The following is a 20,710-nucleotide window of genomic DNA, read 5'->3' on the forward strand; positions in this document are numbered from 1 at the left end:
TTTAGATTGCAAAAAAAGTTTTAATAATAGTCAGAATATCTAAATCTAGAATCTAAAACTTGTATTTTAACTGTAAAAATAACAAGTGCTTGTTTTATCAGTTGCGCATGTTTTCTTCTATCCAGGGAATAAAGTATGACACTTTCATGTACACATTTGCAACCTTTTTGTCGCATGGCGTGTCAGTGAAGGAAGCTATCCCATGGGCTTTTCTGTTACAAATGAGAGGTCCTCCGGAGTCTCCCTGAAATCAACATAGCAGTTATTAGACTTTGTTGGAATGTTGTTCTGTACTAATCGAGTCACTGATAAAGGGCAAATCCAACCCAACTGGCATATACCAGCATGCTAAGTACATTCATGGACTGAACAATTCTGATTTGAGCATTCACACGAGTTCCATACAAGTCAGATGGCTGCCAATAAAATGTATTTCCACATACAGATGTGACTCCATGTGCTGTTCGCGCAATCCAAAAAAGTGATGCATATGAGGGGAATCATCAGAACTGGGTCAGCTGCTGTCTCACTCTCTCAGAAATAAATCAACCTTTAACTTAAAGTAAGTGATAAGTAACAATGTGCAACCTAACAGACAATTAAATCTATCTACTTTTGACCAGTAGCACAGCAGCAACCATTAATAACTTACTTAAAAGTAGTAAATGCATATGCTTCCCACTTAAAGTGTCATGGGTGATGCAAGAGGGAGACAATGGAGCAATTCAAGTAGCAAATGGGTTTGAGGATATAGCTTGAGATGTAGCATAGATCAATCTACAATTAACACGTTAAAAAACAAATCACACCGCTCACCTGACAGATTCCCTTGCCATCAAAATGTGTGCACATCATTCTGTTTCTAACAAAGTATTTCTTCCAATCATTTCGGCAATCATCGTTGCTCTGGACTCTGAGCGTCACATCGCGTAGGAAGTGTTCAGCCAGACCGTCAGGTTTTCTCCTCCCCCATCCGGACATCAGGCACTTGGTGTTTGCTGGCACGGTTTCCCCTTTCTCAGGCAGCGGAATGACGTTCACGTACTTGTTCAGAGTGGCATTGCGCTGGAGCTGTTACACAGACATGGCAGGATATACCGATGGGTTCGGTGGCACCGTCAGTTTAAATGCCTACGCTTGGGAATCTATTACACTAAATGGTAAATACAGATTACTATAAATTTATATTGCACCTTTATCCAAAGTGCTGTACAATTAATGCTTCTAATTCACTCATTCATACACACACTCGCACACCAACAGCAATTGGGCTGCCATGCAAGGCACCAACCAGCTTGGGGTTAGATGTCTTGCTGAGGGACACTTCGACACACCCAGAGCGAGATCGAACCGGCAACTCTCCAACTATCAGACGAATGCTTTTACCGCCTGAGCCAATGTCGCCCCGACACTAATATCCTGAAGTCAGTATCCTGAATATGCTCATAGAATTGAGGAGTGCATTATTATTATTATTATTATTATCATTATTATTATTGATTCTTATTTGTAATTATTTACCTTCAAAAGCATGATATCAAAATCCAATGGGGCTTTCTGATTGATTTGATGCTTGTAACTTTTTCTGACTGGAATCCTCTGTTGACATTTCTTCTCCATCCTTTGTAGGTTTTCAGCTCCTAGAACTGCTGTCACAGGTTCGGAGCTTAAAGCAAAAAAATTAAAGAAAGAAGATTTTAATAACTTCCAGTTGAGAAAACAGGAACAGTGAATGAAGCCTGGACAATGCAAGCGTAACCTAGGTGAACATAGGTTAAATAAATACATACTTGAACGAATAATAATAAAATACATCTGAACATTTCACCATGTTAAAATAAATATCCTGTCACTTTAACAAAGTGCAATTGTCCCAGCCAATCAGAATGGCTGTAATGTTTGCTCACGCGTGAATTCAAAAATTGACGAGATCTTTGGTATAAAAAAAAAAAGAAAAAAGGATGACAAGAGCTTCAGCTTGATTCTCTGAATGACAGGGAGAGGTGCATCTTGGGAGGACGGTAGTCTTGAGAACTGACGGACAGGGCGGCTTTTTCAAAGTTTTGTTTTGCTTTGTTTGTTTGAAAATTAATCGTGTTTGTTTTTGGATATCCTTTCCTCGGCGAGAAATAAGAAGCCGAGACAACGTTTTTTTTCTTTCAGTTTAGCAAGCTAGCTCTAGTCGTTCGGTTGGACTAATTAAAAAGTTAACTGTTGGCAACAATGCAATCTGACGATGAAGGTGGAGGGGATTGGGGAAATACTAAGAAGAAAGATAGGAAAAGAAAGGATAGGAACAATTTATCTCAGGAGAGAGAGGGAAGAGAATACCGGAGTGAGGAAACAAAAAAAGCAAGAAGTGAGATGAGTCAGAGTGAGGAGTATAAAGTCATATTTAAACTTAGGGAGGGACAAGCAGGTTTCAATTCATTTAACCCCATTGAGTAAATCGGCAGCTCAGTTGGCCAAAGCCATGGAACTAAAGGCGATTGGGAAAAAAAGAGTGGAAGCGATTGTCCCGGGGCACAAACCTGGCATGAAAGGAGTGATCTATGGAGTCTATCTAAAACTAGCAATGGAAGACTTAGTCAGAGACGTCCAAGGGGCCAAAGTTAGTGAAGCTGTAAGATTCAAAATAACAATAGACGGAAATAGACAAGAGTCTATAACATTTCAAGAGGAGGTTCTGCCTGAGAGAGTAACACTAGGATATGTGGTGTATAAAGTACAACCATACAGGAGACCTCCTCTGAGGTGTTACAAATGTCAGAGATATGGGCACATAGCAGCAGCGTGTAGGGGAGCGCTAAGATGTGGAAAATGTGGAGGTGAGCATCTATTTGCAGAATGTAAGGAAACCGTAGTGAAATGTGGAAGCTGTGGAGGGGGACATATAGCTGGAAGCTGGCTATGTGGTCAATATGAACAGGCTATGAAGGTGCAGCAATATAAAGAAAGTAACAAGGAGGTATCTTATGCTGAAGCGGTGAAAAGGGTTGCAGATACGGAAAGGGGAGTGGTAAGAGATGGGAGAGAAGGACAGGGGAGGCAGACTCCAAGAGGTTCTGATGATTCAGTGATTGTGGACAAATTTGAATTTTTAGCATTCATAGTGGAAGTAGTGTGGGCAACTAAACATGCAAAAAACAAATTGGATGTGGTAAAGGTAGTAGTTGAAGCTGCAAGTGAATTCCTGAAATTTGAGCAAGTGGAACCGGCTAACCTTCATACGTACTTATTTTCTAAAGAAAGAAGGGGAGAAAGCAATAGAGGAAGAAGAGTGGAGAGGAGTGAAGACGGATAATTATGTTTTATCTATTGCAATGGAATGCCCGTAGCCTGATAGCGAATGGTCAAGAGATTAAGAGATTTGTGGATAAATTTAGGGATAAACTGGAGGTAATATGTACACAAGAGACATGGTTAAAACCTTGTTTGGATTTTGTTATTCCAGGGTATGAGTGTTTGCATAAGGATCGAAAGGAAAAAGTATGAGGGGGCTGTGCAGTGTTTGTGAGAGAAGGGGTTCAATATAGACGGGTTGATATACAGGCAGCTCTTGAATGTGTGGTGCTGGAGATATGGTATTTAGGGGGAAGGATGTCTTTAATTAATTTGTATAATCCTTGTCGTCAGCTGAGTATGAAAGAATTAGATGAGATAATGGATCAGGTTCGGCTTCCAGTTGTATGGGTTGGGGATTTTAATGCACACAATCCACTGTGGGGTAGTGAGTCCCTGGATAGTAATGGTATAATTATAGAGGAGTTCTTGGATAAGCACTGTTTGGTAGTTTTGAATGATGGTAGGTCGACTAGGTTCCACTTAGGTAGGGATATTGTGTCATGCATTGACTTAACTTTTGTGTCAGCTGATTTGGCAAGAAATGGAGAGTGGGATTTGTTGGAAAGGAATACAATGGGCAGTGATCATATTTCTATTCTAAGTCGGTTTGGTAGAGATTTGAGAAAGGAGTTGGTAGACATGCCAAGCAGGATGGATTTCTCTAAGGCTAATTGGGAGAAGTTCAGAGAGCAGTGTTCACTATTTATGGGAGAGGTCAATAGTGAGGGTAGCTTGGATGAGTGGAATAGATCCTTTTGCTGTGCAGTAAGAAGGGCAGCTGACATGTCAATTCCAGAGAAGGAAAGACCTAAGAGGAAGAAAATAGTGCCTTGGTGAAACGAAGCATGTGATGAGGCAGTGCGGGCCCGAAATAAGGCCTATAGAAAACTGAGGAGGACTCCAGTTGAAGCATGTGTAGTAGAATAAAAGAGGTTGAGGGCAGAAGCAAGGAAAGCCATAAAGTCTGCTAAAAGAGAAAGCTGGAGGAACTTCTGTGGAACAATAGGGCCAGAAACCTCTATCATGCAAGTCTGGAGGGTAGTACATCGTATGGCAGGAATATATAGAAAGGTGTCCATGCCTGTCCTAATGGAGGAAGGTAGGGAAGCAGTAAGTAATGGTGAGAAAGCAAATTTGTGTGCTAAAACATTTCAAGAAGTGCACAGTTCAAGTAACATTGGGGAGGAAAGCTTATTAAGAAGGAATCAGATGACCATGCGAGAAAAGCACAAGCTAAAAGTAAATGAGGAGAACAGCGCTGTAGTCAATGTATTATTTACTATGGATGAAATGAAGCGAGCAATTAGATCAGGAAGGAATACTACTCCAGGAAGGGATGGATTAGGATATGAGCTTTTTAAACATATGGAGGAGAGGACACTAGAGGATATGTTATCAATGCTCAATAAGGTGTGGGAACTTGGAGAACTTGGTTCCGATATTGAAACCAGGGAAAGCAGTTGCTAGTCCTGGATCGTATCGTCCTATTGCACTTACGGCTGTGATATGCAAAATAATGGAAAGAATGGTAACTGGCAGGCTTGTGCATATGCTAGAAAAGAAAGGATATTTTTCTCCATATCAGAGTGGGTTTAGAGTAGGACGATCAACTATGGACTCAGTTTTAATGTTGGATATGGAAGTGAAGAAAGCCCTTATGAATAAGGAGGCAGTGGTCAGTGTATTTCTAGATATCGAAAAGGCATATGATTCATTATGGAAAGAAGGGCTTATGATTAAATTATATGATGCAGGTGTACGTGGGAGGATCCTAAATGGGATTCAGAATTTTCTGAGATCCCGTACTATGCAAGTGAAAGTGGGAGGGATGCTATCTGAGAGTGTTGAAATTGACAGTGGGAGGCCTCAAGGGAGTGTAATTAGTCCAGTCCTCTTTAATATCATGATCAATGATATTTTCAGTGAGGTGGGGGAAGGAGTAGGGAAGTCTTTATTTGCAGACGATGGAGCAATATGGAAGCGAGGCCGAAATGTGGAATATTTATTTAAACAAATGCAGGCTGCCCTTGATAAAGTTAAAATCTGGGCTGATAAATGGGGCTTTAAAATTTCTGTTACAAAATCAAAGTATATGGTCTTTGGTAGGAAGAGGAAAATAAATAATCAACACTTGATTTTATATGATACGCCAGTTGAAAGGGTAAGGGAGTTTAAATTCCTAGGAATATGGCTTGATGAAAGGTTGACATGGAAAGTACACATAGAGAAGACAGTGTCAAAATGTAAGAAGGTCATCAACATTATGAGGTGTTTGTCAGGTTGTTCTTGGGGAGCAGATAGATGCACAATGGTGATGATATATCAGGCAATGATACGGTCAGTTCTGGATTATGGATGTTTGGTTTATGGGTCTGCAACTGCAACAACTTTGAGGAAACTGGATGTAATACAGGCAAAAGCCTTGAGGTTGTGTTCCGGGGCATTTCGCACCACTCCAATCCCAGCGCTGCTGGTGGAAATGGGGGAGGCTCCGTTGAGACTGCGACGAATCAAACTAGCGCTACATTACTGGATTAAATTGAGAGGATTCGGAATATCCCTTCCTACAAACTCATTGTTGACTGAATATTGGGAATTCGCAGGTAGAGATGGTAGGATAAAGAAAGGTTTTGTAAATTCAGTAAGGGGGTGGGCAGAGAACTTAGGAGTTGAAAGAGTAGAAGTGGAGGCCCGTATGTGTTGGCCAGCAGTGCCCCGCTGGTTATGGCCTGAGCCCAACATAGACTTAAGACTTCTGGAAATATTGAAGAAGGAAGATGCTGGAGATCCAATATTAGTAGTAGGAAAACATTTGAAAGAGAAGTGGGCCTCTCATATTCAGGTGTATACTGATGGATCTAGAGACCCTGTTAGCAGAAGAGTAGGGTTTGGTATGTGTGTTCCTCAAATCCAGATCTACCAGGGAAGGAGATTACCAGATGGGATATCAATATATTCAGCTGAATTAATTGCTCTACTGTGGGCAGTGTGGTGGGTGGAGGAAGTGAGTCCCAGAAAAGCAGTTTTGTGCTCTGATTCAGCAGCAGCCCTGGTAGCTCTGGAGGGAGGAGGAACTAGTGCTAGACCAAATATTAGCCAGGAAATAATGCTAGGAGTCTATAGGTTAGAGAGAAGAGGGTGTAGGGTAGGATTTTTATGGGTTCCATCTCATGTAGGAGTTGAGGGCAACGAGGGAGCAGATAGAGCGGCAAAAGATAGTCTGACAAGGGAAAGAGTGGATGTTGAGGTGTCATTTGGATTAGAAGAATGCAAAAGCATGGTCAGGGAGGGGATGTACAACCAGTGGCAGAGGGAATGGGAGGAGGAGAGAAGAGGGAGGCATCTGTTTAATATACAGTCATCAATCACAGTGAGGAGTAGGGGGTGGATGAGTAGGGCAGATGAAATAAAACTGACCAGATTAAGGCTGGGGCATTGTGGAATAGGGAGTGGACTGGCATTAGTAGGCAAGCATATAAATGGTAATTGTGAAGAGTGTGGGGTATTGGAAACAGTCCTCCATGTGATGCTGCAGTGTCCACTTTATGCTGAGGAAAGAAGATAACTTTTTGTGGAGTCAGAAAAATTGGGAGTTGAGACTTTCTCATTGAAAACAATACTAGGAGAATCAAAACACCAGAGTCAGATCGCATGGTTCCAGGTTATAGACTTTCTTAACGCTACGGGCACTGTTTTGTTTTGTGGTCTAATGTTTGACCGGTGGGAGGCAGCAATGCACTGACCGTGCCTTGTCTGCCGGAAATCAAAAGAAGAAGAAGAAGAAGAAGAAGAAGAAGGTAAAAAAGAAAGACGCCATTGAAGTCGAACCTGTGAGCAACAAAAGGTTAAGACCTGAGACAAAACTGATTGTTGTAAACCTTTATTTTCCATTTTTGGAAGTGTTTCATGTTACCGTTCCGTCTATAGAGGTAGACCATGTTTTATTTGAACTACGATATTGGTTGTTTGACTGATGAATGAGTAGCCTAGAATTGCTGAAGCCGCGTTGCGCTCAACGAGAGAAGATGGCAAGCCCTTCCCAGTAGGAGAAGAACCACGGACAATCGTTGGCATCTCCCAGCTTCATCTGCATTCCGGAGAAGGACACACAAATAAAAGTTGTTCAAATAAAAGTTGTGGTAGGACTGCTAGATGCCATCATCATTATCTTGACTACGAACAAATTTATTTTTCTTTTGAGATATATCGCGGTAAGGGTGGACTTGTTCACTCAATACACGGATGGACTACACAACGTGGTCAGCTGTTAGCATAGGTTGATTGCACCGACTACAGTGTAACTTGAAATTTAAATTTAAGCTCGAATGCATTTACTACGGCTGAATGTTATTCTTGAATTGCTAAACTGTGAATACTATCTGTGAATGTTATCTTCACGATTGTTATTTTTCTTTCATTGCTATGCTTGCTGGTAATGCAAATGCATTTGATTGTGTGCGACAACTAAACTGAAGCTCACTGGTTTCATTAGCAGATAACTAGCAACTAGCAAAAGCAATACTTGACCCTTGATTTGAAAATAGGCCTGTTGAGAAAATTACAATAACTTCATGTTATTATATTAGATTGAAATAATATTTTGATTTAAATGAGAATTTGATTGAATTAAGATTTAAAACAAGATCTTTAGATATTAAGATAAGATATTAAGATAACTAATCTTAAACTAAGAGATTATGGAACTTAAACTGAGTTCACTCTTGAAATAGAAACCAAATACATATTTTAGAGAAACCTTAAATGTGACTTCAATTAAATATTTTCTCAAACCCAAATAGACAGAAAAGTGAAACTAATGCTAAGAATCATCTGATTCTATTCCTTAAATAGAATACATAGTTTACACTGGATAAATCATTTACACTGCATCCATTTGCATTTGGATGCAAATATTTTGAATATTTCTCAAATGTTGTATATGTAAAATGTTCAATGGTACCAATTTCTGGCTCTTTCTACTTCTAAATCTTTCTAAACTTCTGTATAAACAAGCCGGCATTTAAACTTACCTGATGGTCTGTGGTGTTATTTTGCTGTTAACTACTACTGCACCCTACGAACCTAGAGACTGGTCCTAACTTACTCTAGCTTAATTACAGCTTGTAGTAAGTGCTACAATTAAATGGCCAGCCAGCCAGGAGCAGTTTATTGTTAAAATATAGTAGATTATTAGCGATTTGAAGACATCTGATCACCCAGACCTTAAATTTAACCAAGTCCGGTCAAAATGTGGAAGTGGTAGAGACAGAAAATGTAAAAGTGCCTAACTCAGTAATTGTTAGTGGACTTACTGACACAGACAAAGACCAGGATGTCACTGACTACTTGAATAAATATGGATGCATTGCAAGAACACTCAGAGTAGATGACCCCGAATCCCCATACCACAAGAATGCCATTGTAGAGTATGAGACTGGAGATGCATTGAAAGCCGTTGAACTCAAGCTTCCATATGATTATGTGAGCCCCAATGAAGTGACATAGCGAATCAGTGCCCTGGCAAGTGAATATGTCCCCACTGTGACTGATAGTGCCACTGAGAGCTATTTCACTGAACTCCGTAGGATTGCTAAGCTAAGTGGCAGAACCCTTGAAGACGTACTGAGGCTACAACTAAATAGATCACCCGAGCTAGCTCAATCACCTGTGACTCAACCACAAGATGCCTCTCCGGCTAAGACAACAGTGCCTGCTGAATCTTCCAAACATGCCGCCAGAACCAGAGTGCACAGTCAGATTAAAGAGAATGAAGGCCCCATCACAACTGTGAGCTTTGCAAATCCTGCAGAGGTGCAACGTGTGATAGTAGAACACGTAGTGAGAAGTGATGCCCCAGTGTCATCGATGCATGCATCATTCAGACTCAGACAATTCTCTGGCAAACTCCTTGCCCAACTCACAAAATAGATTTTGACACATGGCGACATAGCGTTGAGCTCATTCTAAAAGATCCAGCTCTGTCTGACTTACAACGCTCAAGAAAGATCCTGGAAAGCTTAGTGCCCCCAGCGGCCAATGTTGTCAAACCCTTAGGCCCACAGGCCTTGCCTACAGCCTACCTTGAACTGCTCGACTCCGCATTCGGAATCGTACAAGACGGTGATGAACTGTTTGCTGTGTTCCTTAACACATTGCAGAATATTGGAGAGACACCCTCCCAGTTCTTACACAGGCTCCAGACAGTTCTCACCAAAGAGAGGCGGTCTATCTGCAAATGAAGCGGACCGTCACCTCTTGCGCCAGTTTTGTCGAGGGTGCTGGGATAATGTGCTGATAGCTGACGTGCAGCTTGAACGCAAGAGAGACAACCCACCTCCATTCTCAGAGTTGCTGATGCAGCTGCGCATAGAAGAAGATAAGCAAGCTGCCAAAGAGAACCGAATGAAGAAGCACCTTGGTGCATCAAAGCAGAAAGCCAATGTTCACCTCTTGGCAGCAAGCTCTCTTGAAACCAATGCATCAGTGGAGGATGACATCACTGAACTGAGGAAGTAAGTTGCTCAGCTGCAGAGTCAACTCACTCGACAAAAGACAAAGAAAGCAGAGGCCAGTGCATCTCCAGTTGAGGTTGCTGAATAAAAGAAACAAATTACAGAGTTGAAAAGCCAGCTCGCAAGCAGAAAACCACAGAAACCCCCAAATACAAAGGCCAATGTGGCACAATCCAGAGCAAAGCGCCAAACAAAGACCAAAGCGTCTGATTGCCCGTCAACTTCAAATCCAAGGCCTAGTAACAGACCAAAGCCATGGACCTGTTTTCATTGTGGCGAAGATGGCCATATTGCCCCCGCCTGCGACAATGAGCCAGATCTGGCATTAGTAGCTGAAAAGAAGATCCAGCTGAAAGAGAAACAGTCCTTGTGGGACAGTCAAAATGGTTCATCCTCTCCCCAGCGTTTAAACTGAAGTCAGCTCTCATTGCGGGACAAATGAGAGCTGAAGGGAGTGAAAACCGTCCCAACTCTAAATGTAAAGGTTTACGCAGGTTTCAGCCCGTATCTCTGCTTGCCTGAGGGACATCCAGAGCTGGATGGACAACCACCATCTAAAGCTCAACCCAGGCAAGACTGAAATGATATTCATCCCTGCTAAAACCTCTCCCCATCTGGATCTCTCCATTTCCCTCGGGGATACCACACTCACACCGTCACCCAGTGCAAGGAACCTCGGCGTGGTGATGGACAGCAGACTGTCCCTCTCCGAGAACATTGCGGCGGTGACCCGGTCTTGCAGGTTCTTCCTATACAACATACGGAGAATCCGCCCCTTTCTAACCCCCTACTCGACCCAGCTCCTGGTCCAAGCGATGGTTCTGTCCCGCCTGAACTACTGCAATTCCCTCTTGGCTGGCCTCCCAGCGTCCGCCATCAGACCCATCCAACTCATCCAGAATGCAGCAGCTCGTCTGGTCTTCAACCTTCCCAAATACTCACACGTCACCCCCCTGCTTACTTACCTCCACTGGCTGCCTGTCATGGCTCGCATCAAATTCAAAACATTGGTGCTAGCCTTTGAAGCAGTTAAAGGGTCTTCCCCAGCTTATCTACAAAAAATCATCAGACCCTACACCCCTGCCAGACCTCTTCGTTCAGCCTCCACAGGCCACTTGGCACCTCCCCCTCTCCGAACCTCCACCTCACGCTCATGACTACTGTCTGTTCTGGCTCCACGGTGGTGGAACGAACTCCCCATTGAGGTCAGAACTGTAGAATCTCTCCCCACCTTCAAGCGCAAGCTGAAGACACACCTCTTCAAGCAGCACCTCACCCCATCCCTCCCTACCTCCCTGTGAACCTTAATTGTTGTCTCTGTGACTTGCTTTGTGTATCGGTATTTTTAGTTGGCTAGGTAAGCAGTGTTTGGATAGTTAACTTTGGTCACTTTTGCTCGGTTTGTTTGTTTCTTTGTTCTCAAAAAAAATAAAAATAAAATAAAAAAAGGCTCTCGTCCTTATCTTTGTTGTACAGGTAGCAGTTGAAATTGTACTTCCCTCTAGGGTGTTTCAGCGAACTTATCCCTGGTTATGGGTATGCACTTTGTTGTATGTCGCTCTGGATAAGAGTGTCTGCCAAATGCCAATAATGTAATGTAATGTAATGTAAAGGAAAGAAGAAGTTTCCAAGCACGAGATCCAGCAATGTGAAGCTACCAAAAGGACTAGTTGGGGCTAAATACACAGCTTGTGTGCTCATAGATGGACAGACTCGTAACTGCATTCTCGACACAGGATCCCAAGTGACCACAGTCTCACAATCATTCTATGACAACTTCCCCGATTTGGAGATCCACCCCTTGAATGAGCTTTTGGAAGTCGAAGCTGCAAATGGTCAATCTGTGCCATATTCAGGATTCATAGAGGTAGACATCACCTTCCCCAAGAATTGTTTTGGCTCTGGGACTACTGTGCCAACTTCCAGAGCAAACACAGACCTCCAAGCTCTCTTCTACAGCTGCAGAGTTGTTCTTAAAGTAATGCAACAAAGAAACAAGCAAAAAGAAGACCGCAGCTTAGGGCTACTACAGCTACCAGGAAAAGATCCCACAGTTATCCCTGCTGGTGAAAGCCGTTTGATAGAAGCAATAGCTCATGTTAACGGCCAAGCTTCAGACCGATGGGTTGTAGTTGAAGGCCCCACATTGTCCTCCTTACCCGGAGGCATGCTTGTCACTAGTTGTTTACTTAGTCTGCCTGATAATCCATCCAAGATGCTGCCTGTGGTGATGCGTAATGAGAGCAAACACGACATAATCCTTCCAGCAAAAAGTGTCATAGCTGAAGTACATGCGCTGCAGGAAGTCGTCAAGAACCCGCACAGAACATTCAATACCGCACACCAAGGTAGTCCCCCAAAGTCCTCTGAAGATTTAAAGCTGAACTTAAACTTTGATGCCTCCCCACTTCCAGCTGAATGGAGAAAAAGAACAGAAGAAAAGCTATGTGCTATGCCAGAAGTGTTCACTCTACAGGACTCAGACTTTGGTCAAACAGACAAATTTAAGCACCAGATCAAATTGAGCAATGAGACCCCTTTCAAGCACAGACCACGACCCATTCGTCCACAAGACCTCGATGCAGTACGGAGTGAGGCAGGAATAATTTGTGAGTCAGAGTCACCGTTCTCTTCACCTATAGTAGTGGTCAGAAAAAAGAATGGAGATGTGAGACTCTGCATCGACAATAGCAAGTTAAATCTGCAGGCAATAAAAGATGCTTATGCCTTACCTATCCTAGAGGAGACGTTCTCCGCTCTACCAGGCTCCAAATGGTTCTCTGTCCTAGACCTCAAGTCAGGTTATTATCAGATTGAAGTCAACCTCAAAGAAGTCCTTGTCTTCTTCGATGACTTCATAATCTTTTCAGAAACTCTCGAACAGCATGAGACCCGTCTTCTCAATGTCATGAACCGTCTGAAAGAGTATGGCCTAAAACTGTCCATTGAGAAATGCAAGTTCTTCCAGACGTCTGTGAGGTACTTAGGACATATTGTGTCTCAGCATGGCGTTGAAACGGACCCCCAAAAGATTGAGGCCCTGAAGACCTGGCCTAGCCCAAAGAACCTCAAAGAGTTACGCTCATTTTTAGGTTTTGCTGGGTATTACCGGCAATTTATCCATAACTATTCTAAGATAGTTAAGCCGTTGAATGACCTCACTGCTGGGTACCCACCCCTTAGAAAGAGCGACAAATCCAAAGAGAACACCGGCCAGTACTTCAAAGCAAAAGAGCCTTTTGGAAAACGGTGGACTGACAGCTGTCAACATGCATTTGAATCTATCATTGACAAACTAACCACTGCTCCAGTGTTAGGATTTGCCGACCCAAAGCTGCCATATATGTTACACACTGATGCGAGCACAACTGGATTAGATGCAGCCCTCAGGAGCAGGAGGGAGTAATGAGTGTTATAGTTTATGCAAGCCGTGGATTATCGAAGAGCGAATCCCGTTACCCAGCTCACAAACTTGAGTTCCTAGCCCTCAAGTGGGCTGTGACTGAAAAGTTTGCTGATTACCTGTATGGGGTCCCATTCACCGTGCTCACGGACAGCAACCCGTTAACTTACCTGCTCACCACAACCAAGTTGGACGCAACAAGCTATCGATGGTTGTTCAAATAAAAGTGTGTTCAAATAAGAGTTGTGGTAGGACTGCTAGATGCCATCATCATTATCTCGACTACGAACAAATTTATTTTTCTTTTGAGATATATCGTGGTAAGGGTGGACTCATTCACTCAATACACGGATGGACTGCGCAACGTGGTCAGCTGTTAGCATAGGTTGAGTTAAGCTTGAATGCATTTACTACGGCTGAATGTTATTCTTGAATTGCTGAACTGTGAATACTATCTGTGAATGTTATCTTCACGATTGTTATTTTTCTTGCATTGCTATGCTTGCTGGTAATGCAAATGCATTTGATTATGTGCTACAACTAAACTGAAGCTCACTGGTTTCATTAGCAGATAACTAGCAACTAGCAAAAGCAATACTTGACCCTTGATTTGAAAATAGACCCGTTGAGAAAATTACAATAACTTGATGTTATTATATTAGATTGAAAATATATTTTGATTTAAATGTTAATTTGATTGAATCAAGATTTAAAACAAGATCTTTAGATATTAAGATAAGATATTAAGATAACTAATCTTAAACTAAGAGATTATTGAACTTAAACTGAGTTCACTCTTGAAATAGAAACCAAATGCATATTTTAGAGAAACCTTAAATGTGACTTCAATTAAATATTTTCTCAAACCCAAATAGACTGAAAAGTGAAACTAATGCTAAGAATCATCTGATTCTATTCCTTAAATAGAATACATAGTTTACACTGGATAAATCATTTACACTGCATCCATTTGCATTTGGATGCAAATATTTTGAATATTTCTCAAATGTTGTATATGTAAAATGTTTAATGGTACCAATTTCTGGCTCTTTCTACTTCTAAATCTTTCTAAACTTCTGTATAAACAAGCTGGCATTTAAACTTACCTGATGGTCTGTGGTGTTATTTTGCTGTTATTACTGTTTTAACTACTACTGCTCCCTACGAACCTAGAGACTGGTCCTAACTTACTCTAGCTTAATTACAGCTCGTAATAAGTGCTACACAAGGCTCTCTGCTTCAACTGGGTGTCACTGTAAATGTGCCGGCTAATTGAATTAATATATTAGTGTGCATTACAGTGTTTGTGTGAAATACTCCTGTAACTAAACTGTACCTACTGGCTTCTGGGGGCAAATAGATATCACAAATTATAGGAAACTCATGGCTGTAATTTTTGCCATAGTATTAAACCAGCGTTGCCAATAAATTCAGATTCTTTGGAAATACATTTTTTATTTGAAAAATGAACATTGGTTAATTCCATTGAATCGTTAATAAAACTTACTACTTCACAAGGCTTATGTCAATAACGGCATTATTTTTTCGTCAGTATTTTGTGCATATTTATCAAGGGTGCAAATAATTAATAATTCTGTACTGTACATGACTTGAATTTAACTCGATTTTTGTTCAAACAGATATCCTGCAGGTGTAAGGGAGGACCAAACGTGACCGAGAGGCGTTCTAAAAGTTACCCACCGGATGTGGGATAACCACTAATATGTTTTAGGGGTATCCCTAAAGATAAGGGATATGCCCTAGGGGAGGAAGGGGATAATGAGAAAGGGAATAATTAACAATTAACTCCCTGGCACCAACCAGAAGAACAATCAGGAGTCTAATCTGACTTGAGCAAGGAAATCAGAAAGGCAGGGGAACTCAACCTCACATCCTACTGATTACGGCAATAGTAAAACGAGGCGAGTAGGAAGAAGGTACACAAACAGCACCAGGGAGAAAACTATGCAGGCTCCCAACTGTGTCATAGTCTGCCTAGGACCGGGAACGGCAAAGTAATAATGAGAAGACGTACAAAATCCTGCCCTCAATTCAACTGACGAAGCATGATTACTTATACTGAGGCTAGAATATACAAAAAACATTGAAACTCTAATTCAATGAAAAAAGCAGGATTACTTATACAGAGGTAGGAAGCGACGGGGGTCTCAGTCTTTTACCTTAACCACTACGCTACAGGCCGCCCTGTAAGGAGGAGGTGACCTTCAGAAGGAGGTGACCTTCAGAAGGAGGTGACCTTCAGACGGAGGTGACCTGGCTGTAGCGGTGGAAAGCACCAGTCCAGCTGTGTGAGGCTGCAGGGGAACGTGGTCTCATGCCCAGGACAATAGCACATAAATAACATAAATACCTGAAATACCCCAGGTGAAATATGTAGACCTTTAACTGCTTTTTGGCTCGACAGCGGACAATTACCCCCATCAAGGGGACAAGGAACCCTGGGCTTATCGGCAAGTTCTCAAAGCTCTCCGCTGAGAGGAGACCATCTACACCACTTGACTTTAGGGAAGTCAAAAACCCATTGAGATTCACCTAACACTCACCTAGGCTCAACTGACCATGCAGGAGACTTACAAGTATGCTAACTAAATACACATACTGCTCCAAAGGTTGTCAAACACAGAACCCTAGGCTGCTGGCCAGTTTTTCTCAGCACTAAAAGTATGGGAGACTTGGTAGGAAGATAAGTACACGAACAGCCACAAGGATCTCCAACATAGAACTCCAAGCTATCAGAGGTTTGCAAAGCTCTCCATTAAGAGGGTGTTAACTCCAACACATGGATATTTATACTTGCATGCACTAAGACATTTGTGTGGTGTGTCTGACATTTTACGAAATAAAATGTGAAGGTGAAAGTGTGACAGACTGTCCTCACTACCCTAAGGTAACGAAGGGTTGCTGTGTGTTCCCATACCCTTCGCCACAACAGGTAAATGAGTATCGTCAGTTACATACCTCACATACTGCACACAGAAACGTGCAATGGAAAATTGGAGAATAACACACAATGTAATGTAATCTAATGTGTCAAAGAAACACGGGGCTTAAATAGAAAGACACGCAGCTGACCTTAATCGGTAGACCACACACAGAAGACAATTGGAATCAGTTGTCTGCATGAGGGTACTGATTACCCGAGCGCTGCTAATTGCCAAAGTGCATTTGAAATAACAGTAGTACATTTGTATAGATTTACTCATGTAGACATGAGACAAATAAAGTTACTGGATAAACAGCTGCCTGAAAAACACTTAGTAGTCAAAGAACTATATGCAAAATGTGATTTGATTTTAAAATGTCTTTGAGGTTAATGTTAATGTTGCTCTTTCCTTTTTTGTGCAAACAAAAAAGAAAACCCCATACACTTTGGGGGTCATGATACATATTTTGAACCTCTAGCTTGTAATCTAGCTGTTAATCGCGGATAACAATTAAAGTGATCCTTGGCAACTGTGTTTATATATGCAATCAATGTAGTAGTAAATTAGCCCCTTAAGGGTTTGCATTCATTCTGTTTTCAATGGCGCAATTTTCAATCACTATGGTAACAGGATATACTGTTTGAAAGTGTTAGAACTCACAGTTCTATCTATGTAACCTATTTAAGATGCCATTGAATTAGGGACAACAGTTCCTTATTTTGTAACATGTGGGTGGCAAAACAAGCATGGGGGTACCTCGCCTTCTCTGCATTTTGGAAATCCATATACTACACAAAATACGGTAATGTCAGTCTCCTTTTCACGGCAAGGGTCCAGCAAACCAAATGCATAATAATGCAGTTCTAAAAACTCAGAGAAATGCTGATAGAATGTTCATTGTTTGCTTAAAATTTCTCAGGAGGAATTATCATTAGTGTCATTAGCAGCATACTTTTTATACTTTTTATTTGACTAGGCTCTCTGGAACAAGAAGAGCCCACATACAAACTTCTCCATCCAGTATCCCCATCCGTGAGTACAACTTCAGCTGAACCTAGAGCCGGCTACTGGTATGGTATTTGTCACATCACGTGTTTGCTCTTTGTTTTTGAATTTTTTATTTTCATCTTACTCATCAATTTTTTAGCCCATTTACTTGTGTTTAAATTCCCGTATGTCCACGTCTTTACTTTGCTAGATTGTAATATTTCTTTGACTTACTCTGAAGCTCATTCTGACCGTCTGCTCTGTACTATGACCTGTTTCTCTTTATTTAGACTTCTGATCCCTGAAATTCGTTTTTCCTGTACCTCTCCCTCTCTGTATTACAACTTGTTTATGAACTTGCGTCCATGACCACCCCATTGCTTACCCCTGCTGTAACTGTCTGCTGGGGATAAAACTCTGCTTGTCGGGACTATGTATTAAAAGCTCCTGTTTTGTCTACATTGCGCTTGGTTTCTCTATTCCATTCTGAAAGTATTGAAGTAACGACTAGGAAGCATTTTAACTAATTACATTACTTTTCCAATGGTGTATAGTTTCTTAGGCATTCATAAAATAACAGCATTTTTTTTTGCCTGCATAACGAAATGCAGAATTTTCAATATGCGCACAAAAAGGTTTGTGATGACTACTTCTAAATAGAGGACTTCCTTTGGGGGACTTCCAAGGAATCTCTCGTCTCTCTAGCTTCTCAAATATTCTTGAGTGAATATTTCTGAGGAAGACAGTGAATACACCTTTGGCTCCACAATAGAGGTAATTTTCATCGTTGTGACCCAATATCAAATTTGATATTGTCACCAAATTTAAAAGGCCATTTGGCCAGTGTTTTGGCTCTGGCTCCACTGTGCACCACCACAATAGTCTGTATCCACTCCAAAAAAAAAAATCTTCTATTTTCACTGTGTTCTATTTTCACAGCTTCTGTAACTTTGATTTAGTAAAGGGTTACCTTTCAGAATACACCAGGATTGTGCCTGTGGTCAAAAGGGTTCAGGAATAGTAGCCATTTAATTTTGGCTATGTCATTTTCAAGCTTGTCTTAAGAAAAAGGGTGATACCTATGCCCCATAAATGTTAATAAATACCCCACAAACAATACCCAAATAACCTTATTGTAACCCCTCCCTAAGTATATTTAATATTTTCATAGTTTACTGTACTTTATATCTGTCTTTTGCCCTTCGGTTCTTTCTTTGGAATTTCTGTTCTCACACCCACATTATGAGGGGGCTTGAGAACATAATTGCAGTGCTGTTTGGACAATGTTAGCAGTACTCACCTAGGAGGAAGGTGCTATTTTCTCATTCTTTGCAATGTGTCATCATTGAACTAGTTTTTCACACCCGCAAAGTACCTGCTACTCAGTGGAAACTTTTACGTATGAAGCCATGTAGTCAATGCAAAACCTACTCATTATCTCCAGCTGCATGTACAATACAAAAGTTGTATGTTCTGTTCAACAAAGAGTAAGAACGAGAATGTAACTGCTGAATTATTGTTCAGAGAAAGGAACTGACCTGAAACAGTGGGCAGCAGTAAGGACAAAGTCCTCCCGGATGAGAAACCCCCCACAGAAATGACTTGTGTCTCTCTGAAGAGAGACCATGTAGGGCCTGGAGTGGGGTTTGGCCTTCCTCCCTCCGATAATACTGCTTTCAGAGGTTCCTGTGAACATGCAACTTCAGTTTGCCATGCTAGTATTGCAGTCTCCTTGAAATTATATGACAACTGACAAACTGTATATAAATAGGTGCTGTATTAATATGATTACATGCTGTATTGCAACATTTTAATGTTACATTGAAGCCAAAGTGATATGGAGCATCTGATTTCGATAGGTATATTTGAAAGTGCTTTAGAATTGTCGCTACAGATACTGTATGGAGTCACCACTCTTACTCATTACAAAATACAAAGCTACAGTCAATGACAGGCCATCCTGCAGGGCACTATGGGCCATCTGCATTCAAAGAGTGTCTGAACAGGAGTGTCTAACAGTATTCCTGTGTTGTTGATGTGGACACTATTGTGGACGCTCTTGTTATAGTGTTTGCTTGTAAGATGTTTGCTTACCTGTCGGAGAAAGCTGCAGCAGGAGATGCAGAAGCAGAAGAGCCTTCGCTATCATGATGAGCCACAGCAACGAAATACTGGTTGTGGTGAAGGGTCTGTAAGGCTCTTTTTATATTCACACTATTCAGGAAGGGGTGGGTAACTTCATTGAAAGCTTTTGCTTTGAGCCTACTAGCTACGTAAAGTGAAAGAAAAATGTGAGAACCTGAAATGTGGCCATGTGGGGTCTGGTAACAGCCATTTCCAAAATAAATTTTGAATGGATGCAAAACTCATTTTAAAAAGTAGTATTTCAAGATTATGTTTTTGTTATTTTATTTTAAACATTTTTATTTTATGTAAGGTTGTTGTGTCACTAGAGCTTAGAACTTGTAATCTAGGGAACCTAAGCTCTAGAGACAGCCCTTACTGAGCCAACCTATTCCTTGTATTCCTTGTGATACTCGAACTGCCACCTATTTAATAATTTGTTGTTAATTATAATTATTTGGTATTATTTGATTCCTGTTTCTGTTTCCTGTTTCACAAGAGTATAAAAATGCGATAACACGCATGCAAAATCACTTTGTCAACCATCAGCATGGGAAAAGCCAAAGAACTGTCAATTCAGAAGATGCAGATGTTAATTGACCATCACAACGTAAATGGTTAAAACATACCACTTAGCACTGCAAGGGCAATAATGAAAAAGTGTAAAACATATGGAATGGTTGCAAATTTACCAGCAGGAAGAGGATGGTAAGGAAGATGGGGAAGGAGGCCATAAGTAACCCAAGGATCCCAGTTTAAGAATTGCCAAGATTAGCTGTGTCTTGGGGTCACCAAGTCTAAAAAAAACAACCAAAAAACAACATACCAACAAACTCTTTGGAAGGGTGGAACAAAGACAGACCTTACTCCGCACAATAAACAAAACCAAGCATCTTGAGTTTGCCAAACCTCATTGGAATTACTGGAAATCTTGGCAGAAGATCTGGTTGCCTCTGCTAAGAGGCCAAAATTGTTCATAGGTAGATTGTCCCACAGGATAATGACTTAAAACATACATCAAAATCCACACAGAAATGGTAAAAACAACAACTATGTTCTGCAATGGCCATCTCAGTCTCCAGACTTGAATCCCATGAAAAACCTGTGGTCTGAACTGAAGGGGGGTATTCCAAGGATATCAATGATTCTTTTCAGGGGTGTTTGCACAAAGTAACCAGGGGTGCCAATAATTGTGGAACCTGTTTTTTGGGGGTAATATATATATCCATCCATCCATCCATCCATTATCTGAACCCGCTTATCCTGAACAGGGTCGCTGGAGCCAATCCCAGCATACATTGGGCAAAAGGCAGGAATACACCCTGGACAGGTCGCCAGTCCATCGCAGGGCACACACATTCACTCACACACTCATACCTACAGGCAATTTAGAC

At 41.4% G+C, this 20,710-nt stretch overlaps 1 protein-coding gene across 1 annotated transcript; it reads right to left on the reverse strand.

Annotated features, from left to right (window-relative positions):
* LOC133123089 (granzyme-like protein 1) lies at positions 1–19,377 on the reverse strand. The gene is made up of 5 exons (XM_061233360.1): positions 19,287–19,377; positions 18,731–18,878; positions 1,522–1,666; positions 817–1,071; positions 1–244 (listed from the first exon to the last, which is right to left on the reverse strand). The coding sequence occupies exons 1-5, from the start codon at positions 19,339–19,341 to the stop codon at positions 98–100; spliced, it is 750 nt and encodes a 249-aa protein (XP_061089344.1). The 5' UTR covers positions 19,342–19,377; the 3' UTR covers positions 1–97.
* Positions 19,378–20,710: the final 1,333 nt, after the last annotated feature.

This window comes from Conger conger, chromosome 3 (genome assembly GCF_963514075.1).
Source record: "Conger conger chromosome 3, fConCon1.1, whole genome shotgun sequence".
Taxonomy (NCBI): domain Eukaryota; kingdom Metazoa; phylum Chordata; class Actinopteri; order Anguilliformes; family Congridae; genus Conger; species Conger conger.

Coding starts and splice junctions, on each gene's coding strand:
- LOC133123089 (XM_061233360.1), bottom strand. CDS start 19,341: ATGATAGCGAAGGCTCTTCTGCTTCTGCATCTCCTGCTGCAGCTTTCT. Junction 1,667..18,730: donor ACTGCTGCCCACTGTTTCAG/GTCAGTTCCTTT, acceptor TTTTGCTTTAAG/CTCCGAACCTGTGACAGCAG. Junction 1,072..1,521: donor TTGATATCATGCTTTTGAAG/GTAAATAATTAC, acceptor TCTGTGTAACAG/CTCCAGCGCAATGCCACTCT.